Below are 21,196 nucleotides of genomic sequence, written 5' to 3' on the forward strand. Positions count from 1 at the left end.
ATGTATACTGTTCTCTCTTCTCACTGTGATCCCGTGAAAACCCCCATAAATACAGTGTAAGTCCTAGAAGTGGTTTAGTTCAATTATACTTAGGCACTGCACACACACCCGTTTCCCTGTGGCCACTTAAAGAAAGAAAAGAAAGCGAAGTGGCTCAGTCGACCCTTTGCGATCCCATGGACTGTAGTCTACCAGGCTTCTCTGTCCATGGGATTTTCCAGGCAAGAGTACTGGAGTGGGGTGCCATTTTCTTCTCCAGGGGATCTTCCTGATCCAGGGATCAAATCCAGGTCTCCTGCATTGCAGGCAGACACTTTACCCTCTGAGCCACCAGGGAAGCTCCTTAAGCAGCTAGCTATAGCAGAAGACTGTTATCCCCACAGATAGCAACAGCTATAAGCAAGTTATTATAACTTCATGAAGTTATAACATGAGTCATAAGCAAGAAGGCACATGCAACCAATCCTCATTTCCTTTCTTGATCTGTTTATTCCTGTGACAGGTAGAATATTTACTTCTAGACCACATGCATAAAAGTTTATGTGGTAGCTGTTTAGGTTGATTTGTTAGGTGTTTTTTTGTTTTTGTTTTTTTTAAAGAAAGGCCAAACAATTTAGACCTATAAAAGATAGCTATGCTATTACTGAAAACACTTTTTTTTTAAACATTTTAAAAAACATATGTATTTTTAAACTGAGGGATAATTGCTTCACAGAATTGTGTTGGTTTCTGCCAAATATTTTACCTGGCATAATATAATAGCTCAAGCTACTGCTTTAAAGTCACTGTTTTAAAAGTACTTTGGAAGGAATGATGCTAAAGCTGAAATTCCAGTACTTTGGCCACCTCATGCGAAGAGTTGACTCATTGGAAAAGACTCTGATGATGGGAGGGATTGGGGGCAGGAGGAGAAGGGGACAACAGAGGATGAGATGGCTGGATGGCATCACTGACTCGATGGACGTGAGTCTGAGTGAATTCCGGGAGTTGGTGATCGACAGGGAGGCCTGGCGTGCTGTGATTCATGGGGTCGCAAAGAGTCGGACATGACTGAGCAACTAATCTGATTTGATCAGTATAGAACTTTTCTGCATTATCAGGAAAATGTAAAGGGAAAGGGAAAGGGGAAGTCGCTCAGTCGTGTCCGACTCTTCGTGACCCCATGGACTGCAGCCTACCAGGCTCCTCTGTCCGTGGGATTTTCCAGGCAAGAGTACTGGAGTAGGGTGCCATTGCCTTCTCCAAGGAAAATGTAAAGTTAGGCTCAAATGTTCAAATGTTACTTAATTAAAGTCTAGGCTAACAGTAGCTAATAACACTCCTATTGTGCTTGTCTGCTGTGTTAACTCAGTCCTCACCTCAATTCTATTAGGTTGAAACTATTATTATTCCCATTTTATAGATGAAGAAGACGAGGCCCAAGAGGTTAAGTAGCCAGACCAAAGTTACATAACTAGTAAAACAAGAACCAGGATGCAGATTGAGTCAGCCCCAAGTCCACGTTCTTAACCACTATGCTTGTTCTCCCTGCTTAAGTGAGAGCTAAGTGGTTACCAAGAAAAAAAAAAAAAACACAAAACTTTCACCTGCCTCCATAAAATTCCAAGAATCAGTTGTGTAGTTATGTTGCAGATTGGGAGAAAAATAAAATATCTGGGATCTATAACATAAATCGCTCTGGAAGACACAGCATATCTTTTCTGCCATCCAGTTTGCTGTAAATCCCACCTGCCAACAGTCCCTCCCTCACAATCAGAAAGACAAATGCATGCTGGAGAAGCCTAAATGCAAGAGAGTCTTATGACATTTTGCTGACGAATAGCGATGAAGAATAAAAAGACAGAAAAAAAACTGAAAAGGTCCTTGAGTTCACATTTCTTAAGCTTCATGTCACCATCTGTTTATGAATATGAAAAGAATTTTTTTCCAGATGGATTGCAATAGAAAAAGAAATATTAGAGTGCATCTCACAAAGTAAATTTATTATCTTAGTTATGAAAATTTTATATATAGATGGGATCATAGTCTAAAATATATTTCTTACTGCAAACAAAAACCCTGATATCTATGCATCTGGTCTAAATCCCCTTTCCTGGGAGATGAGGACCAAGAGACTGAAATAGGATCAACAACCCAAAGAGGACCACACCAAGACACATTGTAATTCAAATGACAAAAATTAAATATTAATTAAATATTACAAATTTCTGATTTTCACTAAGTTTATTTTGATGTAGTAAATGTGTAAATTACATACACATGGATCTGCTGGAGACAAATACCACTGGCAGCTGGATAGCTTGTCAGAGGCGTTTGTTCACAGGAAAAACTTCTTTAGTACAGACTGTAGTATACCTCCAGAGCCTGTGTTTAAACAGCACAAGTGAAAAAAAGATCATATTGGGGACAAAAAATAAAAGGTCACATTGGCAAAGTCATCCGTGTTTATCAGCGGTGCATTCAATTTGCCCAGCAGAGGGCGCTAAAATGTAATTTAAGCACAATGACCCTTAGCAAAAGTTTACTTGATACAGTCTTGATGGTGAGGTTCTCATAGCAAATATATCTAAAAAGGTCTAGTCTTGTAGAATATGGGCATAGGAGGTCTTAAGAACCAGTGTAAAAATTTTAATATCAAATTGCAAGGCTAATTTCCGCCATGTTGCCTTGTTGTTGTTCAGTCGCTAAGTTGTGTCCAAAACTCTTCACCACCCCATGGACTGCAACCCACCAGGCTCCTCTGTCCATGGATTTCCCAGGTAATAATACTGGAGTGGGTTGCCATTTCCTCCTCTAGGGGATCTTCCTGACCCAGGAATCGAACCTGTGTCTCCTTGTCAAAATAGAAATGAAAAGGGAATTCCCTGGCAGTCCAGAGGTTAGAACTTTGCATTTTCAGTGCCAGGGACCTGGCTTCAATCCCTAGTAAGGGAACTAAGATCCTACAAGCCTCGCAGCATGGCAAAAAACAAAATAGAAATGAAAACCTTGGTGCTCAGCAACCCCTCTTTGCTTAGCCCCGTCAAGCCAGAGAAATAGGTTTCTCAAAAGTTGTAAAATGAAGTCCTTCCAAGTCCTGGAAAGAAGAGCTTCCTTTCTTACTGTCACAGACCTGAAAGGACTCTCATGGATTCGCCCTAAAGCACAGGGTCTGCCCACCTCTGGCGGTCACAGCTGTCATAGCTCACCAAGAACAATCCAGGATGGTAGTCAGTTTGTAATCACAGCGGCATAAAGCTAGTTATCTCAGTCACCCAGGCTCTCCCGCCAGCATGGAGCTAGCAAGTTGCCTGACCTCAGCAAAGCCCAAGGTTTCTGTAGGTCAGAAGCCGGCTGATGAGGTAAGTGGCAGCAAGGGTCATAGGGACCGTCGCCACGAATAATCAAAGACAATCTGGGCTTTTTAAAAGAGACCAGCACAGAGATCCTAGGCAGTTAATCTGGATGGTCAGTAAGCGCCTACTATGGTCACCCCAACCTGGACCCTGGCTGGAGTGCATTTCCATCTGCCTGTGGTACGAGGTGCAGGGTTGTTCTCTGTGCGTTTCTATCAAATCAACAGGGGGAAACAGCAGCCCCAGATACACGTCATTAGAACCTGGTATTATCTTGTCATATCCATTGTCTTCACTCCCCACGCACCTAATCTTTATCCCAAACCTAATATCCTGCTCTTCATTCAAGGGCCTTGCAGCTCCCACGCTCTCAAAAGCTTTTCAACTCCCCCCGCGCCCCCCACCCTCCACAAATTAGAATTCCTTCTCTCCGTTCTGCATCCCTTTCCATGGGTAGCTCTTTGTGAGCACACACCACAGTCCACTTTGCCTTGCCTCTGCTTGTGTATCTGTCTGCCTGCCTCCATACTTGCCTCTGGATTGTGACATTTAGAAGGCAGTGATCCAATTTTGTTAATCTGCTGATTCCACCCAGCTCCTACCCTGCTCTGTGTACACAGAAGGTGCTCAATACATGTCTGTTGATCCACTACATGGACATTTTATGATGGTCAATTTCCCTTGTCAACTTAAGAAAGATTTCAAATACACATAAAGGTACCAAGAATAATAAAACCACCCTCAGAGTGGCATTGGTTTCTCCCGAGGCATTTAGAATCCCAGGCAGTATAGCCTAGAGGTTAGCAACATGGACTTTGGAATCAGAATAAGGTGGTTTGGGATCTCAGCTCTGTTTCTTATTAACTATGGGTTGGGAAGATCCCCTGGAAGAGGATATGGCAACCCACTCCCATGTTCTTGCCTGGAGAATCCCCACGGAGAGAGGAGCCTGGCTGGCTATCATCCCTAGGGTCGCAAAGAGTCTGATGACTGAAGCGACTTAGCACACGTGTCCCCAGTCCAATTTCTTCATCTCTCTAATCCTCAGCTTTCCATCTATAAATTGGGGCTTTAGCAGCAGCAGCAGCAGGAGCTGGATTGCTTTAAGGATTAAATGAGATAATACATGCAAAGCACTGGCCACAGTGCCTGGCACACAAGAATGCTATAAAAGGCAGCCATTGTTAGTGCTGTAAGCGTGACCACAAGCTCCTGTGACCCCAGACATGGTCATCCTAAATGTCAAAAACTATACTGGTGGGACTTCCCTGGAGGTCTAGTAGTTAAGACTTCACCTTCCACCTAAGGGAGGGGGTGGTCAGGGAACTAAGCTTCCACATGCCTCCTGGCCAAAAACCCGAAAACATAATACAGAAGCAATATTGTAATAAATACAGTAAAGAGACTTTAAACATGGTCCACATTCAAAAAATCTAAAAAGAAAAAAAACAAAACAAAAAGTTTACTATTTAAAAACTGATGAGGTGGAGAAAGAGCCTACAGACCAAAAGAAAATTCAGAGACGTATCAATCAGTTACAGCACGTGCTATGCTAAGTCCCTTCAGTTGTGTCTCTTACATCTCCTGCATCGGCAGGCAGGTTCTTATCACTAGAGCCATCTGGAAAGCCCTAGTTACAGAATAGGGGATCTCATATAGATTCTGAGGGACACTAATGGAACACTGGCTGTGTTGGGATTAAAAAATTACTGTCAGTTTTTTAGGATGTGACAGTGGTATCGCAGCTATGGTTTTTAAACAGAAGAGTACTTATGTTTTAGAGGTGTATCCTGATACCTTCACAGATTAAAATTTATAACACCTGCTTCAAAATAAGCTGTGGTGGAAGAAGGAAGCAAATGATGAAATAAAATTGGCTGTTAATCATAGAAGCTGAGTAGTGGGAACATGGCAGTTCCATTTATTTGAAATTTTGGAGTTTTCCATAAATAGTCCCTTGGACAGCAAGGAGATCAAACCCATCAATCCTAAAGGAAATCAACCCTAAATATTCATTGGATGGACTGATGCTGAAGCTGAAGCCCTGATACTTTGGCCACCAGATGCGAAGAATCAACTCACTGGAAAAGGCCCTGATGCTGGGAAAGATTGAGAGCAGGAGGAGAAGGGGGCGACGGAGGATGAGATGGTTGGATGGCATCACCGACTCAATGGACATCAGTTTGAGCAAACTCTGGGAGACAGTGAAGGACAGGGAAACCTGGCGAGCTAAAGTCCACAGGGTCACAAAGAGTCAGACACAATTTATCGACTAAACAACAACAAAAAATCAAACTATGCAGTACTTGCTAGAGTCTGGATGTGAGGCAAGGCTTGGGGCACCAGGGTGTGTCCAAACTTGCACAGAGAAAGAGGCCATCCTCCAAATATTGGTCCCGAATGACCACCGTGTGTCACAGTGCTGGCGCAGCGTAGGCTGTGAAATGGCAATGACCACACTTTTTCACAATATTGTTTCTGTAAAAGAGATCATTAATTTAGTTTTTGTTCAGGGACTACATTTCCATTAGCTAATAACAATATACTTTCCAACGACCTTTGAATCTAATGAGATTCTCATTAGAATATCACAGAAGCTTTAGGTAGCCTGTGGTTAAAAAAAGGGGGAGGCAAGTCTGTCTTAAATATTGAACCAATGTCTATAATGTTATACAAACTATAAAGACAGTCTGAATTAACATTTTAAGTCAAATTCTGACATAGGTTGAAGTATTCATAGAACTAAATTAATTACAAATTACCTTTAACAGAACTGCTTACAGATTGGGTGACAGAATATATCAAGATTATTGTCATTACTATTCTATCTGGGATTCCCAGGTTTTTCAGTGGTGAAGAATCCACCTGCCAATGCAGGAGACCCAGGTTTGACCCCTGGGTCAGGAAGATCCCCTGGAGGAGGAAACGGCAACCACTCCAGTATTCTTGCTTGGAGACCAATGGACTATGGAGCCTGGCGGGCTACAGTCCACGGGGTCGAAAAGAATCAGATGTGACTGAGCGCTGAGCACAGCATATTTTATCTAGTTTAATGAAAGAACCAAAATGCTTCATTCGAAAACTTCGTTATGATCCATCTCCTTCTGAGTTCTGGCCTATTTCCTTGAAAAGGATCAATCACATTAAAGTCTCTGTTAATTATTTTTTCCTTTTCAGTACTTACATAAATATAGTCAAATAGCTATAAGAGTACAAAGTAATGGCCCCAGTAGGGCTTCTTGGACTGACCAGTGGACATCATCTGAGAATGTCCTGCCAGGGCCATGATCCCTAGGGACCTAGGTCCTCAAAGGTAGGATGTGGTTTTCCTATCTCAGAGCACTTTCATCTGCTGTTTTCTTCACCTAGAGGGATTCCCCCTAGATTTTCTCATGGCTTCGTAACTGCTAGTTCTGCCAGTCACTGAGCTCTCAACTCAGATACAAGCTTCCCTGGTGGCTCAGATGGTAAAAGTGTCTGCCTGCAATGTGGGAGACCCGGGTTCGACCCCTGGGTCAGGAAGATCCCCTGGAGAAGGAAATGGCAACCCACTCCAGTACTCTTGCCTGGAAAATCCTGTGGACGGAGGAGCCTGGTGGGCTACAGTCCATGGGGTCTCAAAGAGTCGGACACGACTGAGTGACTTCACTTTCACCACATCACTCACATTTCTTCACAACACTGCTCTAAAATTATTTTGTTTATTGTCTTATTCCTTCTCATTAAAATAGAAACTTCATAAAAGAAAAGGAGCTATAATCTTCAAGGCTTTATCTAGAACATCTAGAGTCAACAGGGATTGGCACACATTTTTATTAAGGACCAAAGAGTAGATACTTGAGGATTTATTGACCACAGAGTTCAGTCACAACTACTCAACTCTGTCATTATGGCATGCAAGCTACCATAGACAATATGTAAGTGTATGGACAAGGCTGTGTTCTAATAAAACTTTATTTACAAAGAACAGTCAGCTGGCCAGATTTGGCCTATGGCTGTAGTTTGCCAAACTTTGCTCTAGAATATTGTATTGGAATGTAGTACTCAGTGTTGGTCACTCAGTCATGTCCGACACTTTGCCACTGTCCATGAAATTCTCCAGGCAAGAATACTGGAGTGGGTTGCCATTTCCTTCTCCAGGGGATCATCCGAACCCATGTATCAAACCCGGGTCTCCTGAATTGCAAGCAGATTCTTTACTGTCTGAGCCACTAGGGAAGCTCCACAGTATTCAGTAAATATTTTTAAATGAATGAACGTACATTTTTTTTTCACCTAGACTGATACAAAGAAATGATTCAGTTCATTCAGTTCAGTTGCTCAGTCGTGTCTGACTCTTTGCAACCCCATGGACTGCAGCACACCAGGCTTCCTTGTCCATCATCAACTCCCAGAGCTTGCTCAGACTCACAGTCCATCGAGTCAGTGATGCCATCCAACCATCATCTACTTGTTACTCCACAACAACCAAACAACAATGTATTGTTTTGTCATAAATCCTTAGCCCTGGTAATCCTGAGTAAAAGATGCACTAAATTGTTGGAGGTAATCAAGCAGCACCAGTGTGGCTTCATCTGGTTTTACTCTTATTTTTCAGACTGATAGTCTTGGGCTACACCCAGCACGCTCCAAAGAAGGAACCCAGAAACAGCAAAAGAGACATCCAAGTCTTAAAGGACGGGGGACCTCACAAGTCTAAAACAAAAGGTCCTGGAGCAATACCCCCACCATGGACAGCAAAGGGCAGGCAGAAAGCAACAACAACCTTCACGCCTCAGGCAAGAAAGAAGCTACCATTTCTTGGCGAAACTGATGGCAGGGTGGCTCATCAGTTACCAGGGAAACAGGCAGCTGGGACGGGGGCAAACACAGAGGCACTTAATGATTAAGCCCTATAATTAAGAGGGTTGGTTAACCAGATGAGTGAAGTGGTACTGGTCAAGAAGGGGATGCTGCTGCTGCTGCTAAGTCGCTTCAGTCGTGTCCGACTCTGTGCGACCCCATAGATGGCAGCACACCAGGCTCCCCCGTCCCTGAGATTCTCCAGGCAAGAACACTGGAGTGGGTTGCCATTTCCTTCTCCACAAGAAGGGGATACAGAGTGAGCAAAGAAACAGCCACCTTGAATGGCCTGACCATATACACCAGGACAGAGCTTTCTTTACACAAAGGCAGAGCATATGGCCATGGAAAGAATGTGATTTCTAGGGTCGGTTTCTATCGTTCGCCAAAAAACACAAACACTCTGAAGAAAAGCAGACTGATTTAAAGTCACAATAAATTATAAGTTGAGTGATCCATACAAGAGAACAAGTAATAAAATAAAAATCTTATAAAAGCATATTTATTGCATATTAATTATGGACAAATGAATGGGAATTCATGTTATCTCTGGTCAGAACGTGAAGATATGATCCCAGTTCCGTGTTAACAGGGGTAGAACCATTTCCTTTTTCTATTTAATGAAATAATTAGTGGGAAAAAGAATACCTTCTGGCATTTGCCATCTCCTATGTTCCTTTATTGTAGCGACAAGAAAAGCCGTAATTTATTTTAAGTGATGGATAATAATATATCCGTGACATTTTAGACCTCCTTCTGGACCTGTGGGCTGATAAATATTTTAAAGTAATAAACAAGAATTATCAGACCAAATGGGAAGTATAATTCAAAATTTAAGGGTTTACACATGTGAACCTGGTGTTCTTTGCAAGGTATAGATGACATCAATAGTATAATTTCTACAAGCAAAGAGCAGAACGCTTAGCGGCTAGCTGTCACACTCTCCCCCCCTTCCCCCACCTCCGCCGTCTTGTTAGAAAAATAAGACTAAATCCTTCCAGAGATGACGGACTTGTGTTCTCAAAATGTGGTCCATGGCCTACGTGCCTGCATCAGCCTCACTTGTTATGCTTGTTAAAAATTTGCATTCCTGATCTGCAGCTGAGAGCAGCTTGATGCATCCAGGTCTCTGTAGTTGATTAAATCCTCAGGTGCAATTTATACACAATAATGTCTGAGAATACGTTGAGAATTCACACTGCGTTACAGTAGATTAATTATACAGTGACACTGAGCCAGTCTTTTCCTAGTTGAAGGTCCAAAGAATGTGAGAACCATTTTTGTGGATTTAAAATTATAAAATAATACGTGTTTTAAAAAACCCTGAAAAATGAAAAAATATTAAGACAAATCATTTCATAATATGGCTATTGGGGGGAAAAACAATTTGGGGTGAGTACTGGGGTGAATTTCCTTCCCACACACATTTTTAATTCAAGGAACAAGACCATCCTCTTGAGCCAGAGCCTCACGCGAGACAAGGGATCTCCTGCGGAGACTGACCAGCTCCCGACCTCATCCCCGAAAGGAACCGGACTGACCCCTCCATCTGACCGCTGCATCCTGCAAAATTCAGGGTCATCCTGCATCCCATGTGGGAGCCTTCATCTGCCTTTAACGTGTGCTTGAAAGCCCTGGAGCCGAGTCAGCGAAGGACGAACGACGACGTCCTGGCCCCCTGCAGCCCCCTCTTCCCCCAGATCGGCTGCGCTGGCAGCCTCCGGGGCTGGGGGTGGGTGAGACCGGGGTACAGCCGGCGGGGTACAGCCGGCGGGCGATGCCTCGGGTCCTGGCTGAGCCTCCGCGAACGCTGAGCTTCCGAGCGCAGCGGGCGCCCGCGGGGCCTGCACCTCGCCGCCCGGTCGGTAGGGGGCGCCGGTGTGTATGTGTGTGTTTGTGGCGGGAGCCGGGCCTGCACATCGCCGCCCGGCCGGCAGGGGGCGCCGGTGGCGGGGGGTAGCCGCCGCCGCCTGGCCCGCGCGCCCCTCCCCCGCCGGCCCGCACGCGCGGCGTTCCGCGAAGCCCGGGCGAGGGGCTGGGCGGGGCGCGGCGGGCGCCCGAAACGGCCCTGCGGCGGGGGGCGCGCGCGCGAGCCCGAGGGGGCGGGGCGGCGGGGGCGCGCGGCGCGCGGGGGCGGGGCGGCGGGCGCGCGCGGCGGGAGCGCGGGCAGAGGGACGCCGGCTACCCTGGACAGCGCACCGCCGGCCGCCGGGGTCGCCGCGCCTCCGGCCATGGTGAGTGGGCGCCGCGCGCCTCTCGCCGCCGCCGCCGCCCCTTCCTCCTTTCCGCCACCGACGCGCGGGGCGGGAAGGGGGCCGAGCGGCCGGCGGCGGCGGCGGCGGCGGCGGCGGCGGCGCGGGGGGCTGCGGGTTCGGCCGCTGGAACCCGTCGCTGTCGGCGGGCCGCGCCGCGCGGGCCTGGGGAGGGGGCGGCGGACGTTTGGGGGCGGGGGGCGCGCGGGCCGCGCCCGGGCTCGCCGTGTCGCCGGCTCCGCGGTCCCGCCCGGCCCCTCCGGCGCCCGCCGCCGCGTCCAGTCCCCTGTTGCATGCACGTGCCCTCCGCGCCGCCCCCCTCGTCCCGCGGCGGCCGCTCCACGCTCCGGGTCCGGGGGACGGCGCCCCGCTTCGCGCGGGACCGGCCCCGCCGCGGGACTCACGCCGGCTCCGGGGCGCTAACGGTTGAATTCCCGCCTGCACGGAGCCTGCAAGCGCCGGGGGTGTGTCTGCGCGCGGCCCCCCCAGGTTTGCACGGCGGGGTTGGGGCGGGGTGTCCCCGTGTGAACCGGGGTGAGCGGGCCTCTCTGCTCCGTTCTTCTCCCCCCGCAACCGCTGTCTCCGCAGGCTCCGGCTCATTTCCCAGTTTACGAGGCTTTCTGCTGGATCTTAGGCTTAGTTCCCGGAGAGAAAGGGGCGTGTGTGTGTGTCCCCGCGTGTCCCTGACCCAGGCATCGCTCGAGACTGTTGGTGGCAGAGCCCTATTCTGTGACTCCAAAAAAAAAAAAGGAAAGTGTGCGCGGAACTCAGATGTGAAGTCTCGTACGTCCTCGGTGGCCCCTGTTTATCTTTGCTTCTCTCCTCCCTCCCAGATGGCCCCCTCTCCCCCACTTCAGGGCTCGTTAAAAGAACGCGCATCTCCTTTCACCCCGCTCCAGCTGACACCAGTCAGTCCTAGATTTTTGTCCACCCTCTCCCTTTTCGGGCACACGCTATCTCCCTGTGGACGGAGGAGCCTTCTTTTTTGGCCACTCACCGCAGTTCGTAGGACCCTAGTCGGCTTCATTTTCTCCCCGCCTGAAGCATCTCTATTGTTTAACACACTCTCTATTTAGTTTATGGACTTTCTTGAATGCGTTCCCCACCGGACTGTCAGTTTCGGTAGGGCAGAGTTGGGGTTTTTATTTTTATTTTTTGTCATTTTGTTGACTGCTCCATTCCTGGTGCCTGCACAGATGCCTGGCCAATCGCCAGTGCTCCGTAATCTGAAAAAAGTAGCCCAGTAAAGGAGCATACTGATGCTAATGTACAAATAAGAAACAGCAGCACGACTATAGGTTTATCTATTCAATTAACAGTTGTAATGATGAGAATCACGGGTGATGTTGAGAGGAGACATGCTTTTGGATGAGAGGGACTCAGTGTGGTGGCCCTTGATGGTAAGAGTAGAGTTGGCCGAGCTTTTGGTAGCTTGGCACCTGGGTGGACAAAGGGTTTTTAGGGCTAACTGGCTGTGTCCTTCCGGTCCTGAACCTTTGCTCCAAATTATTATGAATTACAACGAGTAAGGGAAATGTCCAAGAAAGTCTCCTTAACTGAATGGAAGAATCATGGGAACCTAAAAAAGCCAGAATAAAGGGCAAGCTGATACTGCCTGAAGACAAGCATTTTTCAGAAACTTTGGGTCTTCAGAGAATTATTTCACTTGTAAATGTCCAAATCCGAGTCTTCCCACTTGGAAAAAAAAACCGATGCTGAGTGTGTGAAACTTCAGGGTTTATAAGGTAGTGGTTTGGTTCAGAGACACCCCTCTGGATCCAAGTCCAACATGAACAGTCTCTCAAGGTGTGTCTGCTAATTCATCTTACTCCAAAACCCGTTTTTCTTTCAAGTTCCGTTTTTTTCCACTTCCAGAGTATAAATTTATGGTAATCCTTTGTTTAAAGCCTGGGAAAGTGTGCTTTTATAGTCTGAGCCAAACTGCTTAATCTACCTGGTTAATGCTTAATCATTTCTGTAAATGATGTGATTTTAACCATCATTGTGCAAGTCTGTGGTTCTGACTACTGTCTTGCCCAGATAGGTAGTAAAAAATTAAAGATAAACAGGAAAGAAAATTTTCTTTCTAATTAAAAACTAGCAACCGACTAAACCAAATATAAGATATCTCATTTTTATGCAAGTTTATATTTTTAGGAGATTTTGCTATGTATGACTCCAGTCAAAATATCAAGCCATTTTTTTCTTTTCTTCAAAAGCATATCAAATCCATTTTAAACGCATCCAGTTGGGTAAGCTTACTTTTTGGTTCTCCAACAAAAGGCTGAAATTTTAGCTCCCTCCAAGACATGTTTTTTTTTTTTTTTTTAGTTAAGATATAATCGATCCCTTCAAAACATGTTAATCACAGTTTTGGAGTCTTGTCTATCTAGTCATCTTCAGGAGGCAGGGCCCTTCTGGTTAGAGTTAGTTGCATCCAGGATCACCTGCCTTGGACATGTGCTGTGTACAACCTAATTCAGCAGGTTTGGGTGTTAGGTGTAGACGTTGACTGAAGGCACGGAGCCGCACTGGAAGCTCTTCTTTAGGCTCAACATAGACAAAGGAGGTCAAATTGCTGCTGCTAAGTCGCTTCAGTCGTGTCCGACTCTGTGCGACCCCATGAACTGCAGCCTACCAGGTTCCTCCGTGCGTGGGATTTTCCAGGCAAGAGTACTGGAGTGGGTTGCCATTAGTTCCCATAATTCTGAAGTTACAAATTTGCTCACTTGTGTTTTTTCTTAACCTTGGAATTAGGACATTGCTGGTATTTCACCAGCTCTTAACAATGAACTATTATAATAAATTGCTAGTTTAAATACAGCCATTTAAAATTTAACAATTTAATAGCAGAATATCAATTGTTCTGGGGTTGATGTAGCAATTTGGAACCTGAGGCGTGGACTCAACTTTGGGTTTGAATTCCAGCACAGCATTTAACTGTGACCTTGGGCAGATTAACTTCTCTTGGCCCCAGCTTTTTATTCTGTGAAAAAAAGATGCTAATGTTATTCCATAAGGTTGTTTTCGGAGAAGGCAATGGCACCCCACTCCAGTACTCTTGCCTGGAAAGTCCCATGGATGGAGGAGCCTAGTGGGCTGTAGTCCATGGGGTCGCTAAGAGTCAGACACGACTGAGCAACTTCCCTTTCACTTTTCACTTTCCTGCATTGAAGAAGGAAATGGCAACCCACTCCAGTGTTCTTGCCTGGAGAATTCCAGGGACGGGGGAGCCTGATGGGCTGCCATTTATGGGGTCGCACAGAGTCGGACACGACTGAGGCAACTTAGCAGCAGCAGCAAGGTTGTTTGAGGAACAAATAGGATAATGCACTTGATGTGGCTCATTTAGTGCTGCGCATGTTCAGTAAATGTTAACTGTTATAATGACGTGTTTTTTTTTCTTTCTCGCATATGTGTTTGCAGTTCAGACCCTCCTAAATGATGTATGTGATTCTTCTCAGAATTCTCTTCCCCTTATGTGGTCCTAAAACATTCCTAGTATTGTTCTGTATGCATGCCTTCCAGGAGAAATAAAATGCAGGCCATATGTGTGATTTAAAATTTTCTACTAGTCACTTTAAAAAGTAAAAAGAGACAGGTGAAATTAATTTTTAACATATTTTTAACCTAATTCACAAAAATGGTATTTCAACATGTAGTAAGTGTAGAAAACAGCGGGTGCTTTTTTTTTTCCATGTGTAATCTTTAAAATCTGGTATGTGTTTTATGCTTGGAACTTGTTCCATTCAGCCTCACCACGATTTCTCAATAGCCACACATGACATGGTTCGAGGTCGAGGTTACTGTGTTAGACAGAACAGCTCTGGGGTGATCCACACCTTCCAGATGTACCTCCTGTCTGCTGGGCCCTTTGCACTCGCGAGAACCTCCCTGCCACCTTAAACCCAGCATTACTGAAAGAGAGCTCCTCGCCTTTCAGACTTGCCTCTGGCCCCTCTTACTGTTAGTAATTCCACCAGCTCCGGCATCTACGGTGTCAGAAATCTGATTCTTACTCTTTCTCTCTTCTTTGTGTTGTTTATCGTCTAATCTCATATTTTAACTTGAAAATGTCTTTCACTGTCTCCAGCCCCTTTTCCACTATTGCTTTTTCTCCAGGTTTCCTCTTCTGTTGTCTGATTGTTTCTTTACTTGAAGCTTGTTCTTTCATCATCGTTTTCACGTAGCTCAATGCTGGGGGCTCTCTCCTAATATTTTCACTCCCTCCCACCTCCCCAGCCCCCTGCTTCCCTTCCCCAAGCCTGCCTCTCTCTCCAAACCACCAGCCTCCACACCCTGTCCATTCCTTCACTGGCTGTTTTTCGTGAGTCACAAATGGTTTCCATTTGATCGCTTCTTTCCGTGTTGAACATCTTTTCCTTTATCAAATATCCAAAGAAATAGACTTACTTTAACTGATGATGGACTTTAACTGATGATGTGATATTAAAATGAACCATCCAAGAAAAGCAGCACAGGTAGAGGGAGGAGAAATATCAACCACAGGCCGCGAAAAGGATGTTATTGTTGAGCTTCATCTACTTTCTAAGAACTGTCAATGGACCCGGTTAATAGCAGCAACCAGCACATCAGTGATGACACCCTGCCTTTCTCAGTGCCCTAGCGGGACAGGGCACCGCCCTCTGTGCCTGGAGAGCAAGGGCACAGAGCAGAAGAAAGGCCTGAATGGGGAGCCAGGAGCCCTAGCCTCTCGTCCTGGGTCTGTCGTGGACCAGCTCTGTGCCCTTGACCAGGTTACTCTGGGGCACTGGTTATTCATCAGCAAAATGGGCTCCTCTCGTTTTCACAAGATGATTTTGTCAGAAGCAAATGGGGCCTTTACACTGGCTGTTCTCTCTGGCTGGGTGTTTCCTATGCGAGCTGTGTGGTTGTCTTCCTAATACCTTCTTAGTTGGGCTTACCCTAACATCACTATTTAAAACTGGAGCCTGCTCTCGGCCGAGTTACATGCATCTCCTTACAGCTCTCTGCTTTTTCCATAACACTACAACTTTATAATTTACTCATTTACATAGCCCTGGGACTCTTCTGATCATTTATTACGTTATGTGCTTTCTTGTCCTTCCTACATGAAGGCAGGCTTCGCAAGGCCAGGTGTCTGTCTGCGTTGCTCAGTGACGTAGCTCAGGCACTGAGCCTAACCCCTGACGGTCGGTGAACGCTGAGCCACTGTTGACCAAGTGCTGGCAGGTTCTGCTGGCTCCCCGAGCAGTGCTCCTGTCTCCTTACGTCCCATTTCCCACCTGCCGAGGACGAATTGGGAAACGAACTTTTGCTTTGCAGACATATCCACAGTAACTTACTTCAAAGGACAGTCTCTTAATGCGTTTAAAATCACCACCATTCAGTTTAGGCCTGTTTGAGCAATATAGATACTTCACCAAGGCACAGACGCCCGAGTGACCTGTTAGTAAATGATCATGTGTGTGTATTCCCACATCTGTATTATACTTCATAATCGTTATATTTATGGAAGGTTAGGTGGTTATTTCTAAATAGGGAAACCTGTAATTTCATAAGTTCTTATTGAAATCAAAATGTGTGTGCATTTCTGTAATTCTGCTTGCATTTCATAATTTGTAGACCAGGTCAGATTATATTGTTTTTACATAATGAAATCTATAATTATAGATTTAAGTTCTATAATTATACAATTAAGTTCTTTAAAAACGAATAGTTTAATAATATAAACAAAGTTATCATGCATAAATTTACTGAATAATTACATATGTTGCCTTTTTTTGGCTTTGAGTAACCACTTCAATGCACTACAAGTATAGTAATATTCTATAGTTATTAATCAGTAAGATTTTTTTTAATGCATTTTTACACACATTATCTGGTTTGAAGCCCCACAAAAGACTTTTGAGAGAGACAAGTCCTGTAGACTCTACCAATTTACAGGTGAGAAAATTGAGTTTCAAACAAGATAAATGATTTACTCAGGATCACATACTACAGGTAACAAAACCAGGCACAAGCCTTCTGACTCCAAAAATGTCATCTCTTTTGCTAATCCTTATATCCTTATCCTAGAACCAGCGCAGATGTACTCTTCTCATACAAATATGATGAAAGAAGAGCTGTTTCTTGTTACTGTAGATGAGAAGGGAAAAATCAGAATGACTTCCCCATGTAATTTTTTTCTCATAAATTAAAAGAATAGGTAGGTAGATGGATAGAGATATACATACACACATACATTCAAAAGTAATGAGTATACATAAAACCTAAAAGTCTGTTTCATTTGTATGGAAATGGAGCACATAAGAGAAAGCCATTTTAAATGGAGGTGATCATGAACAATATATGTGTGTATCAAACCTAATCTACTTACCAGTATAATAAATATGGAAACACCTGAATAGTAGATAATTAATTTACAAAGGAAGTAAAGTCTGTTTTTGAGTAGAATGACTGCAGTGTTGAGACATCACTCAGACCAACAGCAACTCTGCACAAGAATTTTTGGTTCATAATGAGAGTTCACCATTTGGGTTTATTTCCAATACTTAAACAATGTACTGATTTTTCTATAAGGCTCAGTAGAATTTGGTTACTAGAATTTTCGAGTTTAATAACACATGCTATGGCGACTTGGGAGACCGTAATTTTTTTTTTTTTTGACCAGGTTCAAAAAGTTTATTGACCATTATGCTGAAGAGTTAGGTTAAAAATTAACTCGCGCCTTTCAAGAAGAAATCAGAAGGTGTGTATAAGGCAAAAATCAGTGAGGCCACTTGAGTTTTCCGGAGGGCTCAGCCTGAGAGCGACTCTCCTCTCTGCCTCTGGGGGGTCCATGCGGGGCTCACCAGGCACCGTGGGAAGGAGGGCCGCTGCGCTTCGACTTTCTCAAAGGCTTTCGTCCCAGGAAGACACCCTCTCTTGGAGCCAGCAGCTTCCTTGATTTTTGGAAATTACAGATTTCATGGCTGCTTAATGTCGGTGAAGTTATGCCCGAGAGAGGGTGTCTTGGGTTGTCGGCAAAATACTCTGCTGTCAGAATTGTACCTGGAAGCTGTTTTACATCCCTTCTCTCCATGGGCTGAAGAGTTGTTAGTTCTTTGTATATTCAAGGAAAGCATTGCTGTCCTTTGGCCTCTTATCTATTCCGATTCCTAAAAAGGAATGGCATGTGTCACAAGTCATCTTGGGATTTACTGGCTAAAATCTGTTTCAGACTCAAAGCACACTGCCTTCCCTACTGTGTTTCTTCAGCAACGGTGTCATGCTTACCTTGACCCCTTCAAGATCCTGCCTCTCCTACTAAAATGTTTCTGTGGTTTTTTGGTTTCTTTGTAAATTAGATTTCAGTTCAGTTCAGTCGCTCAGTCGTGTCTGACTCTTTGCGACCCCATGAATCGCAGCACGCCAGGCCTCCCTGTCCATCACCAACTCCCGGAGTTCACTCAGACTCATGTCCATCGAGTCAGTGATGCCATCCAGCCATCTCATCCTCTGTCGTCCCCTTCTCCTCCTGCCCCCAATCCCTCCCAGCATCAGAGTCTTTTCCAATGAGTCAACTCTTTGCATGAGGTGGCCAAAGTACTGGAGTTTCAGCTTTAGCATCATTCCCTCCAAAGAAATCCCAGGGCCCATCTCCTTCAGAATGGACTGGTTGGATCTCCTTGCAGTCCAAGGGACTCTCAAGAGTCTTCTCCAACACCACAGTTCAAAAGCATCAATTCTTCGGAGCACAGCCTTCTTCACAGTCCAACTCTCACATCCATACGTGACCACTGGAAAAACCATAGCCTAGACTAGACGAACCTTTGTTGGCAAAGTAATGTCTCTGCTTTTGAATATGCTGTCTAGGTTGGTCATAACTTTCCTTCCAAGGAGTAAGCGTCTTTTAATTTCATGGCTGCAGTCACCATCTGCAGTGATTTTGGAGCCCAGAAAAATAAAGTCTGACACTGTTTCCACTGTTTCCCCATCTATTTCCCATGAAGTGGTGGGACCGGATGCCATGATCTTCGTTTTCTGAATGTTGAGCTTTAAGCCAACTTCTTCACTCTCTTTCACTTTCATCAAGAGGCTTTTTAGTTCCTCTTCACTTTCTGCCATAAGGGTGGTGTCATCTGCATATCTGATGTTATTGATATTTCTCCTGGCAATCTTGATTCCAGCTTGTGCTTCATCCAGCCCAGCATTTCTCATGATGTACTCTGCATGTAAGTTAAATAAGCAGGGTGACAATATACAGCCTTGACATACTCCTTTTCCTATTTGAAACCTGTTCCATAAATCTTTTTCTCTTTACAATTTAAAAGTAAGTGGATTTGTCCCTGTTGTAACAGATTTCTGAAAAGAACACTGATCTTAGTGGTGCTTGCTTTGTGTAAGATAGAACAGGTGTCTGTCATAGTCGTAAGTCTTTGGTGCACACTTTGTGAATTGATAGAATTGCATTGATTTTTGGAATTGCATTAAGTTTTCTTTTGATGAAAAGAGAACTGTTCTCTACATCGAGTGCCATGTTCTTTAAAATTGACATCAAGGAGACATGGCCGTACGTGCCTCAGTGAGCCTTTGAGCAGGTGTGCCCACTGGTCATTCATCTGGCACGTGGTCGTAACAGGCAGTGTGCTCGGCACTGTCAGTCAGCCACGCAGCGGGAGACTCCTGGGTCCTCCAGCAGGAGCGTATGCCCAGGTCAGCAGCCGAGACAACCAGTCACTCAGGCCAGTAAATGTGCTTTATGTAACATTTTATCCAGTAAGAAGACTTACATGATAAGGTGAATAGTTGTGTTAGTAAAAAAAAAAAATCTAAACCCTGCAATACAAGGCACGTTTGCTTCAATATCAGGCCAAGAATGTGATCAGGACCAGGAGGTGGCTGGTAACTGAAGAGCCGGAAATCATCAGGGTTGATAAAACTGAGGTCAGGATTTGAGTCTGTGACACCAGTGTACTCAGAAGAGGAGGCAATTCAGTGAGAGGGAAAAACATCAAACCTATCATCGGAGAGCTAGCGTGGGTCGAAGGAGCAGGAATTTTAAATGTACATCTCCAGACTTGGTGAAGCCACACGTGCGGACTCAATCTGAATGCTGGCTGTGGAATCTGTTCGCTTGGAATCTCGTGTACATGAATGTGGAAGCTAGTGTTCTAGATGGAGTTCTCAAGGAACGAGGGACACTTCGTAGCAAAGGTTAGTGTATGATCATAAAGGTGTTGGGGGTCAACACTGGATCTTGAGTAGGTTGGATTTTAGTAGGTAGGAAAAAGGAAGGTAGAATTGAACATTCCATCTAGGGATATAACTTGGTAGGGAAGCAGAAAGCAATAACAAGTGCATTTGAGTAAAAGCTGTGTGCTATGAGCAGCTTGTGGACAAGGACACATCTTTGCCGAGCCTAGCACAGAACAGGTGCTCAAAAAGAGTTGAGTTGGAAGGTTAGAGACCAAGGGGATTACGGGATGAATCGAGCCAGATTTTGAAGAGTCTTGAATCTGAGGCTGGGAAGTGTCTTCTAGATTTTGTAAACTGGATTTTGGAATGGAGAGCCAAATGATGAAAGCATTGTTTAGGAAGATTAAGCTGGTTTCCATAACAGCTGGGGCTGGAAGAGCCTAGATAAGGAGGTTATAAGGGGGCTAGTTCAGTGCGTTAGTTCTCTTATTTTCATGTTGTCAACTTTTGAAAACAACTCTTTCACCACACACTCCTAGGTTCAATTCTCTACTCCATTTGTCTCATCTATAAAATATATATAGTAACATAAGGTGAATATTAGATCAAATAAGATAATATATAAGGCCCCTCTTAACATATAAGCTAGCCAAGAGTAAATACTCAAAACTGGTGGCTGTTGCCCACAGAAACTTCATCATATTCATATTTACAAACCTAACTTTTCTCTGTGCTTGGGATAGAGATCTTTTAAAATCTAACTTGATTGATATATTTACATTAAAAAGTTTTTCATATTCCTGAGATTTTAGTTTTGACATTCAGGACTTTTTCTGGAGAGAATTAAAAAGTGATAAAGACTTTATTCTTTGTCCTTTTCTTTAGGCTGCATGAATTCTGTTAAATAGTGAAAAATGAAAGGTAAACTGTGTTCTCATCTTAGAGCAGTTTTTCTCAATGATTCTCACCCACAGATGCAGTCACATAACTGAATGTATTTTGAAAACTGATTAATGGATTTGAAGTACCATTTTGGAACCTGCTAAGAGTGCCATGTAATCAGATTAAACTTCAGCTATTTTCCCAACTGCCCACATCAAATTGCCTGTGTCTTGAGCCTCTTAATTGTGCTTAATCTAATGCCTTAACCCTTACAAATGTACAAGAAAACAGATCTTCCGTGCTCTGCCTTTGCCACCAGATTGCCATTACTTCACATACTAAAACCCTAAATATAGCTGATTCTTGGATTGGTATGTTGTATTGCAAATCATGAGGAAAGAATATATCATATATATATGATATACATGATTTTATATATTTACTGCTTCTTTTCCTAATTTTCTCCTATCAGTTTAGTAGTGGAAATTGATTAGAAATTTTAGTGTATTTGTAAAACCAAACAAAATAGGTGGACGATATGGGGCTTATTACTTTTCATGATCTAGGAGAGGACAGTGTTAGAAGAGGCTAAGATTAGGTGAGAAAAGTCAAAGACTCGTGGGGTGTGTTGCGGGCAGGGAACAGACCCATCTGCCTGGCATGAAGTTGTTGCTTAGAGGACTGGTTCAGGCGAGGCTGGAGGAGGACTTTGAACCAAGGGAG

At 44.5% G+C, this 21,196-nt stretch overlaps 1 protein-coding gene across 2 annotated transcripts in view; it reads left to right on the forward strand.

The window, feature by feature from the left end:
* The first annotated feature begins 10,322 nt into the window (after positions 1–10,322).
* ELOVL2 (ELOVL fatty acid elongase 2) overlaps positions 10,323–21,196 on the forward strand; it is a 49,309-nt gene continuing 38,435 nt past the window's right edge. The window contains exon 1 of one of the 2 annotated variants that reach the window (XM_070778415.1): positions 10,323–10,411. In XM_070778415.1, the coding sequence (XP_070634516.1) occupies positions 10,409–10,411 (3 nt within the window). In that variant the 5' untranslated portion in view covers positions 10,323–10,408. The remainder of the gene's footprint in view (positions 10,412–21,196) is intronic. The other variant, XM_070778416.1, reaches the window with a different exon arrangement.

The sequence above is a fragment of the Bos indicus genome, chromosome 23 (genome assembly GCF_029378745.1).
Source record: "Bos indicus isolate NIAB-ARS_2022 breed Sahiwal x Tharparkar chromosome 23, NIAB-ARS_B.indTharparkar_mat_pri_1.0, whole genome shotgun sequence".
Classification (NCBI taxonomy): domain Eukaryota; kingdom Metazoa; phylum Chordata; class Mammalia; order Artiodactyla; family Bovidae; genus Bos; species Bos indicus.